Below are 18,457 nucleotides of genomic sequence, written 5' to 3' on the forward strand. Positions count from 1 at the left end.
TGAAGCTCAGCTGTTCGGGAATGGGGGGCACTTCTGCTGCTGGCTCTCTGCACATGCCAGTCGATTTTTCCAATGACTGGTCAGATGCGATTATGCAATCAGACAATTTAGGATTTTAACGGCAATTTTAGAGCAAACGGCACTCAGTAAGACACGGAAACAGGCAAACTACTGCAAAACCCCGTAACTGTTTTCAGAACCTTAACCCAGCGACGTTTAGTAAAGAGGACCCTTAGCTTTTTTTCACTCTGTCTATCCTCCAATGTGCCTATGCACAAAACCGGAAGAATGATCAAAGCCCCGCCTACTGACAAAGCGGGAGTCGATCTCAATCTCGATAGGAGGAGGGGGGTGCAATGAACTAAGCTTATCGAATACTTCCGACACGCTACAGATGCATCGAAAAATTCGCAATTGCACACGTCCTGGTTAAGTGACTGCAGGCTCTAGCACTGAGTAAAGCGAGGGACTTAGTTGTGTCGAGAAAAGTTTGTAGTTCTTGAGCTGATTCCCTCTCAATGAACCGCTCCAGGGTGGAGCGAAGAATTTCACATTGTGCTGTAAAACGTAGGGGTGTCCAGAATCAGTAGTTTTTACTGTCGCTGAGGTAGGGGGGGAAGTCTGAGGACTGTGCATGTTTCTGATATAATTTGATTCGGGGCACCATTTCATTTAGAAGTTTCTTCGGCCAAAAGATCGGGCTAGAGAGATTTTGTAAGCGGTAATTTATCTCCCTCCAGTGGAATGGACCATGTGGCCTAAAGACACAGTGAGCCCGTGTAGAGATGGAACTGGCTGCTGGTAGTGCACCGGCGTGTGCAGGGAGCGGGGTGGGGGAAAGGGGGGTAATAGCGAGTTGTGTGGCTCCACTGAAGGGGTTCATTTGTTCCTTTCCGAATTGTGATGCTGCATTCAGTAAAAGCTGGAGGCTGACGGCTCATCTGTGTAAGCACACTGGCGAGGTAAGGGAAGGAGACGTGCGAGAGCTTCTAGCCTAATTTGGGCGATTTGGGCTACTGTTCCGGTCATCTCTTTCATGGCTATAGTTTGTAAAATGTGATGGTGTATTCGGGACACCGGAAAACAGTGAGAAAGACTTGAACCTTGGAGGAGAAGAATCTACTTAGATGCATGAAATCTAGTTAAGGAGTTGGGTCATCATAGGTTTATTTTGTTTACATCTTTTTTTATATGCGCTTCTATTCGAAGTGAGTTACATTCAGGTACCTTAAGTATATACCAGTAAAAAAAAAAAAAAAATACATGGCAAGCACTGAAGTGCAGTTCAGGATTTGGAATGTTGTTGATTGCTAATAGTAGCAAATCCCACTGCAGCTCCTTGTGATGTTGAGCAAATCATTTAACTCTCTTCGGCTACAAACTTAGGGGCCCATGCAGAAATGTGGACAGTTAATGAGCAATTCACCTGCTCATTGATGGCTATTGCATGTTAAAAGGGTTGCTGCATCATGACTTTACACCAGTGGTCTCAAACTCAAACCCTTTGCAGGGCCACATTTTGGATTTGTAGGTACTTGGAGGGCCTCAGAAAAAAATAGTTAATGACTTATTAAGGAAATGACAGTTTTGCATGAGGTAAAACTCTTTATAGTTTATAAATCTTTCCTTTTGGCTAAGTCAATAATAATATTGTAATTTATAGCTAAAGAGACATATGATCAAGAAATTGTTTAATTTTACTTTTGTGATTATAATAAACCTACCGAGGGCCTCAAAAGACTACCTGGCGGGCCGCATGTGGATCCCGGGCCTAGAGTTTGAGACCACTGCTTTACACACATCAGTGCAGAGCATTGTAAAATGTACACTAAAGAGCCTATTAGTTATCCCCAAATGCAGGGCCATGTGCTGATGTCTGCCATGGTGGGGGGGGGGGGGGGGCTCAGTTCCTGGAATCTACTACCAGGTCTGAGGTGATGGAGTCCTTGCAGTCAGCATCAGCCCTATCTCTCACCAAAATTTCAAATAAGAAATGGTCCTCTGGTGCCTTCCCCCCCCCCCACCTCCATATTCAACTTGATTTGACTTGTTCCCTCTCTTCCTCCCTATTGAAAATAACAAAACACTTAGTGTCTAGTTGCCTTCCCAGTCTCACAGTTCCTGCCGCCCTGTTAACTGGACCTGCCAGCCCTCCTTCCAAACTTAAAAAAAATGCCCTGGTATCTAGTGGCACCCCTTCTCCCATCCTGCTTGATCTGAAGAAAAAAAAAAGTGACAATGTAATGCATTCTATAACAAAGCAGCCTGATAAGACAAAGGTGAATTGACCTACTTCCTGGATTTCAAATGACAAACCTTTGGGAAAGTTAATACTGTAACTGGCTCCTAAATTGCATAGCTTAGTGTAATCTTTTCTGTGTAGCTTTTTTTTTTTTTTTTTTTTTTTTTGGGGGGGGGGGGTGTTCTGGGTTCAGGCCTCAGAGGCAGTGAGAAGTAAAATAATAAAACAATAGCCTAAGGCAAGGGTGTCCAATGTCGGTCCTCGAGGGCCGCAATCCAGTCGGGTTTTCAGGATTTCCCCAATGAATATGCATGAGATCTATTAGCATACAATGAAAGCAGTGCATGCAAATAGATCTCATGAATATTCATTGGGTAAATCTTGACAACCCGACTGGACTGCGGCCCTCGAGGACCGACATTGGACACCCCTGGCCTAAGGTGATTTAGAAAAGGTATATTATATAAAACTAGTCTTTAAGCCCGTTACATTAACGGGTGCTAGAATATATGTATGTCTGTCTTTCTTTCTGTCTCACTCCCTGCCCTTGTGTCTTTCTTCTTTTCTTTCTGTCTCCCTCCCTCCTATTATTTGTCTTTCTTTCTTTTTGTCTCTCTTTCTGCCCCCTATGCAGCATTTATGTCCCCTTGTCCATTTTCCTGTACAGTAGCCATATCAGCATTCCCTCCCCCTCCATTTCTTTGTGCATCAGCATTTCCTCCCTCCCTACTACCCTGTGCAGCATTTTCCTCCCTTGGGTGCTAGAATATATGTATGTGTGTCTGTCTTTATTTCTTTCTCTCTCTGTCTCCTTAGCCACTTGTTCCTGTCCATTCTCCCTTCTTTTTACCTCCCCTGTGTCCACCACCACCCCTTCACTGCTCCCCTTATCCAGCAGCAGCCCTTCTCCCTTTGTTTTACCTCCCCCCTGTCCATCAGTACCTCTTCCTGCTCCCCCTGTCCAACAATAGGCATCCCTTCCTTTTTTCCCCCCTGTCCATCATCACCTCTTCCTGCTCCCTCTGTCCAGCAGTAGGCCTCCCTTCATTCCCCCCCCCGTCCATCAGCATCTGTTCCTGCTCCCCTTGTCCAGCAGTAGGCCTCCCTTTATTTTTTCCCCCTGTCCATCAGCATCTCTTCCTGCTCCCCCTGTCCAGCAGTAGGCCTCCCTTAATTTTTTCCCCTGTCCATCAGCACCTCTTCCTGCTCCCCCTGTCCAGCATTAGGCCTCCCTTCATTTTTCCCCCCCGTCCACCACCACCTCTTCACTGCTCCCCTTATCCAGCAGCAGCCCTTCTCCCTTTGTTTTACCTCCCCCCTGTCCATCAGCACCTCTTCCTACTCCCCCTGTCCAGAGTTTTTTATTTACTCGGATAGAGTCCTTGCGGCCCCCCCCCCTTCCCTTCCCTTCCAGCGTAACTCGGCGATTCAAGCAGCCTGTGCAGCAGTCTTCACACGCTGCTTCGGGTCTTTCTACTGCCCTTATTTGCTCTGCCGCGTCTCTCAAGCAAATGTCTTTGTCATTTCTTTTGAAAGTCCAGGACTTGAGGATACTCCCAAATACTAGGCAAAAGGTCTTAAGTACTTGGCTGCAGGAGTCATCTAGTCTGCTTCCAGTGGCATTCCCAGTGTTATACTTGTTTAATATAATATCCCAGAAACCTTTGCTTGCACTCTGGATATGCTAACACACTAATGCTGACAGTAGAGAATCCTGCAGGTTTGCAGTGCAGTAAAGAAAGTAAGTTTGTAAGTTTCCACCAGAAGGTAATGTTTGACAGAAGGAATATCAAGTAGATTTTTTCCTTCAGATTGTAAAGATTTTGATGGGTGATTAAATTCTTAATATTGCACGGTCTGTCTCCCATATATGGCAATTCAGTTTCTAGTACAATGTGTCTAGTAGTCTCTGAACTAGCAAGTTGCTTGCAGAAAACTGTCAATCGTGTTTCCAAATCCACCTCCTTCCCAGGGAGCTGCTCCTGCCCCCTCAGTTTGTTTGTTGCAAGCAAGTTGCTCAGAAGAATTTCTGCTCTATGGTTGCATTATTTTCTGGTAATTTTTTTCTAAGTATCCAGTATTCAAAACTGTTTATTGGTCAAAAAACACAATCAAAAACCACAATGACAACAAGCAACAAAGACCAATTTTTCATAAACCCAAAAACCACCCCCTCCCCCCACCTAAAAGGCAAAAAAAAAAGCATGGAGCAGCCTGAGGGCAAGTACCACAGGTACGACAAGAAAATAATAACTATACAGTCAAATATTCAGTACATGGCTACGAGCATACCCAGTCAAAGAGGCCCAAAAAGGCTCCCAAGTAAGTTGTAATTGACGGCCCTTAACTGAGTCCATCTCAGGAAACAGTTCAAAAGATGTTGACAGCATTCTTCAAGCAACTTGCAGATTCAGATGCAAAACCCTAGCGTTCAGACCCACTAGACAAGAAAATTAGGTAAACACCTAATCTTTCTTTTAAACTTGATGTCTTTTTACCTGTTTCCTGCCCCTCCACCCAACATCAGGTTGTTCCCTTGTGTCTAATTTCTTGACAACATTCTGATGGGATTTAAAGAACAGTCTGATTTTTGTGTGAACTTTACCACCCAAAAAAGGTTGCATGTGACATTTAGTTAATATATGAATCACCCATATTAATGGACCATTGCTGCACAGCCCCCCCCCCCCTCCCGAGTTATGTTGAAAGGGGCCTATTATATAGCCTTATGGATTCGGTTGATGATGATGTAGCCAACATGGACCATGCATCGCACATGCCCCCCCCCCCCTTTTTACTAAACCGCCATAGCAGTTATTAGCGCAGGGAGCTGCGCTGAAAGCTCCACGCTGCTCTCTGCGCTAATAGAGTTCCTATGAATGTCGGGAGCAGAGTGGAACATTCAGCGCGGCTCCCTGTGCTAATAACCGCTATCACGGTTTAATAAAAGCGGGGAATAATGCATAATATAATGTCGGATAATTTAGAAACTTCTATATGTGACTATAATGCTGAATTATTTAAAGGTCCTTGGCTTCCTCCATCAAAAAAAAAAACAACTGACACAAAAGGAGGATATTGTTATAAACATTTCTTATAGAGTGTGATTTCAGAAGTCATGTGTCTCCATGACTGTACTATATTCATAGAAGAGCTCCAGACCCAATTCTTTTCTATTATTTATCCTTAGTTTCCTGTTTTTTGTTTTTTTTTTTGCTGTTATTTTTGCTTTCTAGACACCTTTCATTTGTCAGTACGAGGGCTGTGGGAAAGGCTTTACCAGAAGTTTTCATTTGTCCCGACACATCCTAGGACACAATGGAGAAAAACCATTTTGGTGAGTAGACCAAAACTATTTTCTTTCTTGTTAGTTTTGTGATGTGCAAACTATTTAGTCAAATGCTGATCTTTACTACACTTCCCCCTCCGTATTTGCGGTTCCGTATCTACAGATTCACTTATTCGCGATTTTAAACCTAAAATTCGCAAACGATCCTACAGCCACTTCATTCCACATCTCTGGAACCAACTCCCCCCTCAACTCAGGCAACAGAACTCATTATTGACATTCCGTAAAATGGTAAAGACCCTCCTCTTCAACTAAAGGTCTCCCTCAGTCTACTCCCCCCCTTAAACCCCACCTCTCTCTTCTCTCCCCTGTCTAACTTCTCCCTAAATCTCAGTATAGTCCTCTCTTAGTCTGTACTCTGATAAATTGTATCTAAACTCAAATAACTTGCATTAAACTATTCTACTTATACTAAACTAAATGACTTATCTAAACTAAACTGCTTATACTTAAACTCTACTCTTAATTTGCTGTATACCCCCTGTATTTAACTACTGCAGTCTTGTATGTCCATACATTTAAACCTATTGTACACCTTATTGTCTAATTACTTCCATTGTGTATGTTTACTTGTAGACCGTTCTGAGCTACTGGGAGGACGGGATAAAAATCTAAATAAATAAATAAATAAAATTCCTTTTTCTTTTTTCGGGCTATTTTAAGCCCTGTAAGCCCCCCTTAAGCTTTACCTGGTGGTCTAGCGGGTTTTCGGGGCAGGAACGATCTTCCCACGCTCCTGCCCCGTGCAGATCGCTCACAGTAAATGGCTCAAGAGAAGATTGCTCCTGCCTGAAAACCCGCTAGACCACCAGGTAAGGCTTAAGGGGGGGGGCTTTCAGGGCTTAAAATAACCAGGGGAAGTGGGGGTTAGGGGCAGAACCGGCCCGAAGAGTATTCACGTTTTTTAAATATTCGCGGGTCGGCTTTGCCCCTAACCACCACGAACACGGAGGGGGAAGTGTACCATTTTCTGTTGCTGCAAGCAAGTGAGGCTTAGTCGTGCTGCACATAACCTCTGTGCCCCACGTAAAATGCAGAGGTTCACAGTAGCAGGAGGCAAGGGCAGGGGAGATATCAGCGGTCTTGCCTACAGCAAGAAACTTTTAAAGCTTAGCAGCAGGAGAAGGGAGTCCAGACGGACTGCCCGCAGAAGGTCTTCCTACTGTACGCCAAGCTCTGCTAGACTTTTCCATTTCCATCAGAGCATGCGTGGGATGTACTGGGTGAGATTGTAGACATTAACATCCAGAGGAAATGTGCTGGAGGAGGGTACTGGGAGTTCATAGGAAAGGCCAGTGCTCAGAACTCTGGTACTGTTCCATACAGGGAAAATACTGCAAGCACAACGCAGCCAAATAAGTTCCCAAATGCGCAACACTAATAGCATGCTGTCAGCGTAAAGCATTGGGAAGTTGAGGAGGAGGAATGTGCCTGGCATGTGTGCATAACAGCTGTGTGTTAAGGATGGCTTTTGTGCTCATGCTCAGTCAAACTGGGGCAGAGAGAGTTAGCGTATGTATCTTTTCCTGAAAACTCTGTGTATGTATGCTTGTAACCCGTTCTGGGCTCCTGGGGAGGACGGGCTATAAAAATGAATTAAATATTGAAAAAAAAATCTGCAATGTTGTTGTTGGTTTGGGTTTTTTGGGGTTTTTTTTTTGAGAGCTAGGACCAGATCCTATAGCGATATTATTCTTCAGTGAGATTTCATGACTGTATTTTGCCTATCTGTTTTTTGAAATGTGCTTGGTCCTGTTTAGGACAGCAGTGGAGGGGGGAGTGCTACTGCTGCCTGGGAACATTGCTAGGAGACCTACATGTATGAGGTAGGTCGAAGGGTTCTTTAGGGAGGGGACGAAACCATGGCTGCAGTCATTTTCAGGGGTAACATTTTTGTTTGGAGGGGGTGAAATCATGATGTATGGGGTAAGGGTGTCTGAAAGGATTTGCACTTTATCTTTGCACCAAAAGCTGCATATTGGACAAATGCCCATTGCCCCTCTACAACCACATCTCAAATGAACTTATTCATTGGCTAACCACATTGATGAACAGCCTACTAAAAGAGGGCCATCTGCCCACACAAATGGGTCACATTGCTCTTGCACCTATCCCAAAAAGTCAAGGAGCCAACCTATCCACACCCTCCAATTTCAGACCCATAGCCGGAATACTACTGCTTGCAAATCTTGTTGAAACACTGGTCCTGTGCAAAACTCACAGCCTACCTAGACAAATATTCCTGCCTAAACCCCTCTCAGTATGGTTTCAGGCCCCAGCACAGCATGGAATTATTACTACTCATACTAGCCATCAAAATCAAACAGATGCTCAGAAGGAGCACCAATCAATCCTCCTGCAATTTGACATATCAGCTGCATTTGACTCCATTGATCACCGGCTCCTGAATAAACTAAGGGGTCCTTTTATCGAGCCACGCTAGCGGGGTTAGCGCGTCGGACATTTCATCACGCGCTAACCCCCGCGGCCGGCTAAAAAACTTGCGGCAGGCGGTTTAACGCGCAGTATTACTCACGTTAAACCCCTACCGCAGCTTGATAAAAAGACCCTTAAATGAACTAGGTCTGACTGGAACTGTCCTCAACCGGTTCAATGAGTTCTTGACAAAAAGAGAATACAGTACTCTCCTGATATTCGTGAGGGTTCCGTTCCAGGAACCCCCACGAATTTTGAAAAACTTATTTGTTTGAAAAACTTGTAAACTGATCTTATTGCTGTATGCCTCTGATATGTTTATTCACTGATTGTACAGTCTTGATGTGAGCCACCTAGAACTTTGTGGTTGGGCGGTATATAAGAATAAAATTATTATTATTAACATCTCCGGAGGGGTGTCTCAATGTAGCGAGAGCCATGTCCCATCTGTATTCTATGGCACAGGAGTGTCAGTAGCTTCTAGTTAACCTCTAGTGGATTCCTGGGCTGTCCAGGTCTCTGAGCATGCCCTCTTCCTAGAACCAATGGAATGAAGACATTGAATAAGTGTGCAATCAACAAGATCAAAAGCAGAAGAGAGATTGAGAGACACCAAAACCACAGGTTGAGAAGAATCCTAAGGAAGATCGGATTGAATCATAAAGTGATAACGGAATGGTTTCGGTCCTGTGATACTGATGAAAACTAGCTTGGAATGGATGAAGAACATTTGTTTTTTGGGTGTTAATTATATAAAGACCAGTTTCTCAATTTTTGAGAAGAATGGTAGATTGGTCAGAAGTTTGAAGGTATGATTGATCAAGTTGAGATTTTTTTTCAGTAGTGGCTGTACGACTGCATGTTTCCAAAGCTGAGGATTTTTCTGCAGGACTAGATTGAATCGGAGGAGGAAGATCAATTATTTGTGTAGAGAGCTGGTTTGGTTTTTTTGTTTTTTTTTACCAGAAAGTTAGACCAAGGATCTGTTTGAGAAGAAGGATTCAATGAGGAAACAACTGTAAGAAGATCAGCAGAGACTGGCAGATTGGAGGTGGTTCACAAGGATGGACAGTGGGGAGATGGAGAGATATCTATGTCATTCAAAGGTGAAGAGCTTATGGCATAAAACTGATTGTGGTTTGTAGAGAGGAATGAAGAAGAACAATCTTGTTTCCATGCAGAAATTGTGGAAGGATCTGTGGATGTAATCATCTGAGTTCAGTGAGAATTTTGGAACAAGGAGAAAGGTGTGCGAGAGCGATTTTAAAGTTTGCAAAATGCATTTAGAAAAGTATTCTCTTTTAGCTGTATGATATTCCTTGTATCTCAGGTTAGAGACTGAACTGAAGATGTCCTGGATTTGCACCTGGTGCACTCGGCTCTGCGCAGATAAGAACAAAGCTGATGGAGTGAGGCAAGGAACCAGGGGGCCGCCGTACAGACACTTTGTATAATGGAGGAGAGGGGTGCATTTTCATTGATATGAGAGAGAAGCTCATGGAGAGTTTCTACGTTTGTCAAGTAGCATAAAGTGAAAATTACAGGGTGTCAAGGCAGATGCAATAGAGGAGATACCTTGAGTATGAAAGGAGCGAGTGGGGAAAAGAAACAGAAGGGAGCTTAGGGGCATTCATCAGAAATAGTAAACTTAAAAGCTATTAACCCTTTCAGGACCATAAGGATCGTAGGCCAATTTTTGTGGTTTTGACAACATTTTTATGGTAAAAAGGGCTTGCAGATGCCAAAAAATTGATTTTTTTTGTGAAATATCATTATTTTTTTTTAAAAAAAATCACACTTCTGGCTTATGGACAGTGTGGCAAGTGAATCTTCTCGTCAATCTGGCAACGACGCTAATGAATGAATGTCGGAACCAGTTTGTTTACATAAAGGCAGTATCATATGGAATCATGGAATCCGTACATATCAAATTTAGAACTGTAGACTATCCCAATCAAAATTTATAGGATTTTAAAGTTATGGGACAAATATGTCCCTTGGTCCTGAAAGGGTTAAACAGATATCAGGCCATGGGTAGGGTACTGTCTGAATAGATGCAGTTTGAAGTTGAAGGTCCGAGGAAGTGTATGTGTTGGTAAAGAAATATGTTGAGTCAACCTAAGGCTAGAGGTGAAAGTAACGAATGGGCAGTTGTTCATAACTGGGAGTTTAAAATCATCTAGCAATAAGAGAGTACCATAGAGTGTTGCACATTTCAGCAGTAAATGAAAATAGTTCATCAAGAGAACATATTATGGAAGATGGTGGATGGTAGATAAATGCTAGGAAAAGGGGTTGACTAAAGTTAAATTGAGAAATGCAAATTATTAAAACTGAGATAGCAAAAGATTTATGGGTATAAAGGTAAATGTTGAATCTTAATTAAAAAAAACTCCAAGCTAATCGGCGCGTCGAGAGGGGTAGGGAACCTGCAATGAAGCAAAGCTGGTAGTGGGGAACAACAAGAGTCTAGTAAGGTAGAAGTATCCCCTGGGCAAAGCCATGTTTTAGTGGCACAAAAATGTCGAGATGTTGAGTTAGAATGAGATCAAATATTGGCTTCCTGTACAACAAAGAATGCAATATAAAGTACTATCAGGTCTTGAATCATATAACTCCCCCCTGCCCCGGACGTTTTTGAGATTTGTTGGAACTGTTTTGTCCAAGAAGAGAATTGATACCAGTATATGATATGAGATTGTCATTGATGAAAGAGAGAAATGTGATACATACTAGGGTCGGGAATTATCTGTTTTTAATAGTAGGAGTGAAATTCTGGAACTCACTGATGGGTCAGTTACGATTATGTAAACCCAGGGATACTTTTTCAGTGCATTTATGTGAATGAAATGAGTAGTAATTGAGGATGCAGGATAGTTTTGTGTATATGTTGTGTGGTAAACTGCCTAGATTTTTGGTGGTATATAAATCTTTTAAATAAATAAAGAAGCCTTATGTCTTAGTGAATGTAAATTAAGAAGTCCGACTCTTAGGGGAAGGTGTTTATCGAGAAGAGTGAGCGAGTTGTGTTGAAGGTGAGGAAATTGGTCTCGGACAAGAGTGCATTGGAAAGCCAGGGTTGTTGGAGGTGAATTAAGGGTAGGAGAGAATAAACATGATCTGTTGAGGACAATTTGTTGAAGGAATAGCACATGGTAGGAAGAAGATTGGAAGTCTTGGGATAACATAAGAATTGTCGCTGCTCTTTTCCTGAAGGGTCTCCTGGATGTCCTTGTGGAGGGTCCAACTCCCACTGTCCTTTTCCACATAGAAGTTCCCTCTCCTTATGCAATGGGGAATGAATGTCTTTTTTTTTTTCTTTATTTTTTTTTTCCAACATACCCAAAACCCTCCCAGACCACATTCCCTTGCCAGATACACATTCTTCAGTTTTGGGTGTTCATATCCTGGCTTTATAAAGTTGGAATTTAGATGTCCATGTGGCATAGCCATCAATATGACAGTTTATGAGCGTCTAAAACACGAAGAGTGCTTCTGAAAAGAGCACGCTAGGCTCTTGTGTAACAAACATTTAAAGAAGACGTTGATGTACTTTTTTCTTGTTTTTTTCCTTCCAAAATAAAGCTGCTTTGTTTATAGGTGCACAGTTGATGGATGCAGTGAAAAGTTTGTCTCAAATTCAAACTTGAAAAAGCACATTGGACGCAAGCATAACAAGCAGGGAAAGCAGTATGTGGTATGTTAATATCCTTTCTTTGTTTGGGGCACATGTGCAGAAGTGAAAGAACCATAAGATAAGGGTAATAAACAATGATACCTGTCTGTTTCAGTTGGTCCAACAGAACTGGAGAAAATACACATTTCATTACGTTATATAACTTCTAATTATATAATATCCTTCATTCAAACAGGATTAGAACATGTTTTATGATTTTTAGTAATTTAGAAGCATACTATAGATCAGTGGTCTCAAACTCAAACCCTTTGTGGGGCCACATTTTGGATTTGTAGGTACTTGGAGGGCCGCAGAAAAAATAATTAATGTCTTATTAAAGAAATGACAGTTTTGCATGAGGTAAAACTCTTTATAGTTTATAAAACTCAGTAGCGTACCTAGGGGGGGGGGGGACGGTCCGCCCCGGGTGCACGCCCAAGGGGATGCACAGGAGAGAGCTGAGTGTTCTCCCTAGGGCAGGGGTGCCCAATAGGTCGATCGCGATCGACGGGTAGCTCGTCAAGGCAAAGTGAGTCGATCACCCAGGACTCACTTTGCCTTGGCGATCTATCGGGCTGATCAGTTTTCTTCTCCCCAACGTCAATTCTGCCATCGGAGAGGAAGTTCGGGCCAGCCAATCGCTGCCTGGCTGGGCGGAACTTCCTCTCCGACGGCAGAATTGACATCGGGGAGAGGAATGCTGGTCGGCCCGAAGTAGGGAGAGCTTGGGTGGGGCGGCGGCCGGCGGCTTTGGGGCCTGTTCCCCGATGGCAGTGACATTGGCAGTGGCTTGGGGGAGGGCAAGGTGAAAGAAAGTAAGAGGGCAGGAAGAGAAACAGGAAAAAAGAAAGGGGGCATGAAGAGAGGAAGAAAAAGTTGGGAGGAGGAGAATGAGGTCAGGAGGAGAGGAAGCATACAGGCTGAAAGAAGGGAAGAAAGATTGGATGCACAGTCAGAAGAAGAAAGTGCAAACAGAGACTCATGAAATTACCAAAGGTAGGAAAAATGATTTTATTTTCAATTTAGTGATCAAAATGTGTCCGTTTTGAGAATTTATATATGCTGTCTATATTTTGCACTACGGCCCCCTTTTACTAAACCGCAATAGCGTTTTTTAGCACAGGGAGCCTATGAGCGTCGAGAGCAGCGTGGGGCATTTGGCTATTAGTAAAAAGGGAGGGGGAATATTTGTCTATTTTTGTATAGTTGTTACTGAGGTGACATTGCATAAAGTCATCTGCCTTGACCTCTTTGGAAACCCGCGGAATATAAATGATAATTAACATTTTCTCTGCGTACAGCGTGCTTTGTGTTTTTAAAATTTTATTGTTGGCAGATCATTTTGACTTGGCCACAAAGGTAAGGGGGAGGGAGGGAGGGGAGCTGCTGAAATTCATCTAGTAATCAATCCTTGCAGGCTTGACTGTGCAGGGAATTATTTTTGTAAAATCATGTTTTGTTATGTGACTGGCATTATTTAGACTTTAATTTCTATGAATGAATAGAATGAAATTGCTTGTTTTTATGTGCGTGCGCTGAAGGAAAGTGGAGAGAGAGTGGGCTGAGGACGCTGAAGGGAAATGGGGAAGAGAGAGTGGGGAGAAGATGCTGATTTATAAATTGACAATTATACAGAATATTGTTTCTTTTTATACTTTAATATAAACAATTCAAAGCTTGTGTGGATGGAATCAGGTGGCTTACGGGGATGGGGACCGAGCTTACAGGGATTAGTCCAATAATGGTATTTTTTTATTTCTCATTATTTGTTTTATTTTTATTTGTTAATTTGTAAAGTGGTGATTGTTATGTATCAGTTTTTTCAAATTTACATCTACTGTCTTTATATTTTGCACTGTATTAGAGGACATGTGTTACTGTTTTTGTGGTGTTGCATTGTATCCAGGGTCTGGTTTCTTGGCGGTTCAGTTTAACTTTTGTCTACATATTTCTATTTTTAGTTTGTGATTATTCCATATTTTAGCGAGGGTGTATCTCTGTTCTGTGTGTATGAAAAGAACATAGTTTTCAGTTGGCATTGACTACAGGATCAATTGACTGTGCGGGATCTGGCTTGTTTAGTTTTACAATGTATGTGTTGGTGTTCTAGTGCTCACTGCAGTGTTTAAGATGCTGCCTTTTCCTAGGTACACTCTTGTGCGATATGTGGATTGTTACTAAAAGTCATATTTTTCATATAGATGGGGGGGGGAGGGTGACAAAAATGATGGGCCCCGGGTGCCACATACCCTAGGTACGCCACTGTATAAACTATAAAGTTTTACCTTATGCAAAATTGTCATTTCTTTAATAAGACATTAACTATTTTTTCTGTGGCCCTCCAAGTACTCTATTTTTTCTGCAGCCCTCACATTTAATGTTTAATATCTTTTCTTTCTCAAAACTGACACATTTCAATCACTATATTGAAAATAAAATCATTTTCCCTACCTTTGTTGTCTGGTGACTTTATTTTTCTATACTTTCAACTATGTTTCCAGGGCCTTCTTGTCCTTTGACTGTTTTTTCTCTCCGTCTTCACGTTCTGCCTTGCATCCATCTTTGGCATTAACTTAATGTTCAATTTTTCTGCTTTCTTTTCAAAATCTACATTTCCATGTCTTACCTTCCCTTCCTATCTCTCTCTTCTTCTGTCCTATTTCCATGGTCTGGCATCTCTTTCCTTCCTTTCTCTCCCTCCCTCCTTCCTTCCTTTCCCCTGGTCTGGCATCTGTCTCCTTCCCTTCCCCCATGCCCTGGCATCTCTCCCTCCCCCTCCATGGTCTGATATCTCCTTTCCTTCCCTCCCTCCCATGAACTTGGCTTCTCTTTTTTCTCTCCTCTCTCCTCTCCCTTCTCCTTCCTTCCCTCTCTTTCCCCAATTGGGTGCAGCAGCATTTCCCTTCCCCCTTTCCTGTGCAGGAGAGGCATTTATCTTCCCCTTTCCCTCCCTATCCCTTTCCCTGTACAGTAGCAGCATTTCCCTAGGGTCCCCCTTTCCTTTGCAGCAGAAGCACTTCTCTTTCCCCTTCCCTTCCTTGTGGAGCAGCAGCGTGTCTGGCTGGCTCAGTTGATCTTTCCGTTCAAAGCCGCGGGTGGCGGCTCCTCGCGAGATCCGTGCCTGCGTCTGAAGCCTCTCTGATGTTGTGATGTCAGAGAGGCTTCCGATGCAGGAGTGGATAGCACGAGGAGCCGCCAACCCTCGGCTTTGAACGGAACGATGGACTGAGCCAGCAAGACACGCTGCTGCTCCAAAAGGAAGGGAAGGGGGAAGAGAAATGCTGTCTTGATCGCGTCCAGACCGCGGGCCGCAAAATAGACCTGGAGAGCCATATGCAGCCCGTGGGCCGCGTGTTTGAGACCGCTGCTGTAGATGGAGCCACTCTTAGGATGGCTGACTTTAATTTAATTTTTAGCCTCTGAAGTGTAAATAACATTTTGAGGAATATGTTGTTATTACTCGGTTACAATTGTATATGTGAGAGGCTATGGAGATAGTGACTAGCCTTCCCTTTTGCCGAATCAGCAACAAAAAGGGAGCCTTGCATGTTGTATCCTAGGATTTTGCCAAGCCCCAAATAAGCCTATGCATTAAATCAAAAGATAACTTAATTCCTTTTCCCCTAATATTTAAAGCTACCAAGCCAGAGATATTCATTAAAATCAAAGTTTGAAGTGGTGGTAAAATGTAGCCATTTGGCCTGTCTCAGGAGTCTGAACAGTAATCTAATAAAGGAAATTGGATAATTTAATCTATTGTAATACAGTGGTGCCTCGCATAACGAACGCCTCGCACAGCGAACGCTGCGCACAACGAACTTCATGTCTTGCTTCCTACAACGAACTTCGTTTCACACAACGAAGTCGCCCGAGCTGCATCCTTCCGCGCAGGCACTGCGCTTAACTGCCCTCTCTCCGCCTGGCTCCCTGTGCAGTGGCGGACCGTCGGCTCGCAGGGGCCCGGTGCCTACTGCTGATGCGTTGGGGGGGGCGGAGCTACTCTCGCCGCTTCCCCGATGCTAGAAAAAAAAAAAAATGAACAGTTAAGTCCCAGTTTTTGCCGCTGAGACTCTGCCCTCTCTCACTGTAAAATTATTGTTTATACAGTATATCATGGCTTCTAAAAAAAGCAGGAAGGTGATTTCTGTTGAAATTAAACGGGAAATAATTAGAAGGAGTGAATGTGAGGTAAAACAGTGTGACCTCATCAAAGAGTTTGGCCTCAGCAAAACCACCATTTTCACTATTTTGACAAATAAGGATGCAATAAAATCAGCCAAAGTAGCCAAAGGAGTATCAAAACTATTTCATGAAAAACATATGTCTTCAATCCACGAGGAAATGGAGAGGCTATTAGCAATTTGGATTAAGGACAGGCAGGTGAAAGGTGATGTGTTGTTTTAAAAAACAATTATGTTTTTAGATGTATCTAAATAAAAATAATAACAAAAAATTTATCTTTTTTTATGTCATCTTAGCATATTTTATGCTACAGAACGAATTATTTTTTTTAACATGTATTGTTATGGGAAAACGCGTTTCACATAACGAACTTTTCGCATAACAAACTTGCTCCTGGAACCAATTAAGTTCGTTGTGTGAGGCACCACTGTAATTGTCTTCTCAGAAATGCTCTTGAAATTAAGGGCTCCTTTTACTAAGGTGCGCTAGCGTTTTTAGCGCACGCACAAGATTAGCGTGTGCTATAGCACGTGCTAGCCAAAAAATTACCGCCTGCTTAAAAGGAGGCGGTAGCGGCTAGCGTGCGCTAAAACCGCTAGCGCACCTTTGTAAAAGGAGCCCTAAGAGTGACAATTTCTCTTTCTTTGGACCTTTTGAAGCAACTTTTCTTTATTACATTACTTTTCAGACTCCTGAGGCAGGCCATTGGCCGAAACATGTACATGTCGAGTCTTGAATGATAAAATAAAGAAATTGAGCATCCTAGGTCGCTTTCACTGTTTTTCTTACTTTCTACCTTGTGAAAAGGTAGCATCTCCTGTTTAATTGTGGTAAAATGTAGCCTTCATACATTTAAATATGGGAAGATTTTTTTTCGCTTTGCCCTTGTAGCTCCCTCCATTCTTAGGGCCTTCCAGCTCAATTTGAGCCAGTCTTTCTTGGAGGAGTAGTACCATGAGCCTTCATGCACACCTGACTTAAGGGGCGGGAAGCCATTCCTTATTTTCACTTGCTCTGGCCAGTGCACTCACAGGTCCCGACCAGAGGCAGAGGCTTCTCCAGCATGTGGTGTGCCTGTGCCAGGAGTCTGCTGCTGAACAAAGCAGATTCCAAACGAAAAGCTCCAAAAGAAGATTCCTTGCATTTTGCTTAGGACCTGCTTTTTTTTTTTTCTGCATCATTTTCATGAGTACCAGCTGAGGCTCTCTGTTTGCTATGCCATGCTTGGCCACCATCGCTAAGTGTGGCTACTGCCAGCACAAGTAGCAGAAGTCAGTCTTAGGAACTTGGATCTCCATACAGTCAACTGGCAGGTCCCTTCTGATGTTGTCTAATTGCACTTACTCTAATATTTTTGAACATGGTTAAAAATAAGTTATGATCCTATAAGGGTTTTTTTATTTTTTATTAAATGGCTTTGAAAATAGAAAATAATCTCCTTCAAATGATGTCATAGACCAGTATCCTTAATATATATGGGCTTTTACTGGATCGAGTTGGTCAATGCTGTTCTGTTTTGCACTTATATTTTATTTTGTTTTCGTGCTTACTATGGGGGAGAAAAAGACCTCAAACTTGGACTTAGATTGGGATTTTTAATGCCAGCTTGTTAGGCCTTAAAAATCCCAAGCTACGTGTAAGTTTATTGGGTTAAGGGTTCCTATAAAGGACATATATCAATATATGAATATAAAGGTATTCAGATGAACAAAAAAAAGAAAATATAAAGAAAAGTATACAAAATATTAACATCCTCTTTTACAAAACTGCGATTGCAGTTTTTAGCGTGGGGAACCGCGCTGAATGGCCTGCGCTGCTCCTGACACTCATAAGAACTCAATGAGCGTCAGGAGCAGCATGGGACATTCAGCACGACTCCCCATGCTAGAAATTGCTATTGCAGTTTCGTAAAAGGAGGCCAAAACTTTAAAATAAAAAAGGGGCTTTTGGACCAGTGATAGGCCGCATATGGCTGAAATGCCAAGACAAGTTCTAACAGCAGGCAGCTGCAGGCGCTAGAGGTCTTTTTCTCCCCCATAGTAAGCATCTGTTAGTGCACTAAAATAAAATACAAGAAATACATGAAATTCCAAGGATGACATGATTGAAACTTTTATTTTTTAAGTTTTCAAGTTATTGTAGGCTTCAGTTCTGAGTTCCCTTTACTTTCTAGTAGAGGAATAATTCATCGTTTTTGAAGGGTCTTTTTGATTTGGTAACTTCCCCCCCCCCTCCCTTTTTACAAAGCTGCGTTAGGCTTTTTTTATCACCAGCCACAGCAGTATTAACTCCAACGCTCATAGGAATTCTATGAGCATCAAACCTATTACCACCGCAGCCAGCGATTTAAAATAAATTAATAATAATAATAACAGGTCTTTGTAAAAGGATCCCTTTATTTGCAGCTTTGTAGCTTTAAGCCTTAACAAAATTTGAACCTGAAAAGCTGCCTTGCTTTTTAAATACTTCTTAAGTTTGGCAAGAATCCCCAGCTCATTTTTTTTCCCTTTAGTACTTAAGCCATGTTTTGGTCTCCTACTACCAAATTTTAGCATTATGAAGATTGCAAAAC

General features: G+C 42.6%; 1 protein-coding gene across 3 annotated transcripts in view; it reads left to right on the forward strand.

Annotated features, from left to right (window-relative positions):
• The first annotated feature begins 363 nt into the window (after positions 1-363).
• The window catches only part of GTF3A (general transcription factor IIIA), a 37,906-nt gene continuing 19,812 nt past the window's right edge, over positions 364-18,457 (forward strand). The window contains exons 1-4 of one of the 3 annotated variants that reach the window (XM_033950558.1): positions 364-962; positions 5,479-5,579; positions 7,352-7,417; positions 11,613-11,724. In XM_033950558.1, coding sequence (XP_033806449.1) covers positions 786-962; positions 5,479-5,579; positions 7,352-7,417; positions 11,613-11,724 — 456 coding nt within the window. In that variant the 5' untranslated portion in view covers positions 364-785. The remainder of the gene's footprint in view (positions 963-5,478; positions 5,580-7,351; positions 7,418-11,612; positions 11,725-18,457) is intronic. The other 2 variants (XM_033950559.1, XM_033950560.1) reach the window with 2 other exon arrangements.

Source organism: Geotrypetes seraphini, chromosome 6, assembly GCF_902459505.1.
Source record: "Geotrypetes seraphini chromosome 6, aGeoSer1.1, whole genome shotgun sequence".
NCBI classification, from domain to species: Eukaryota; Metazoa; Chordata; class Amphibia; order Gymnophiona; family Dermophiidae; genus Geotrypetes; species Geotrypetes seraphini.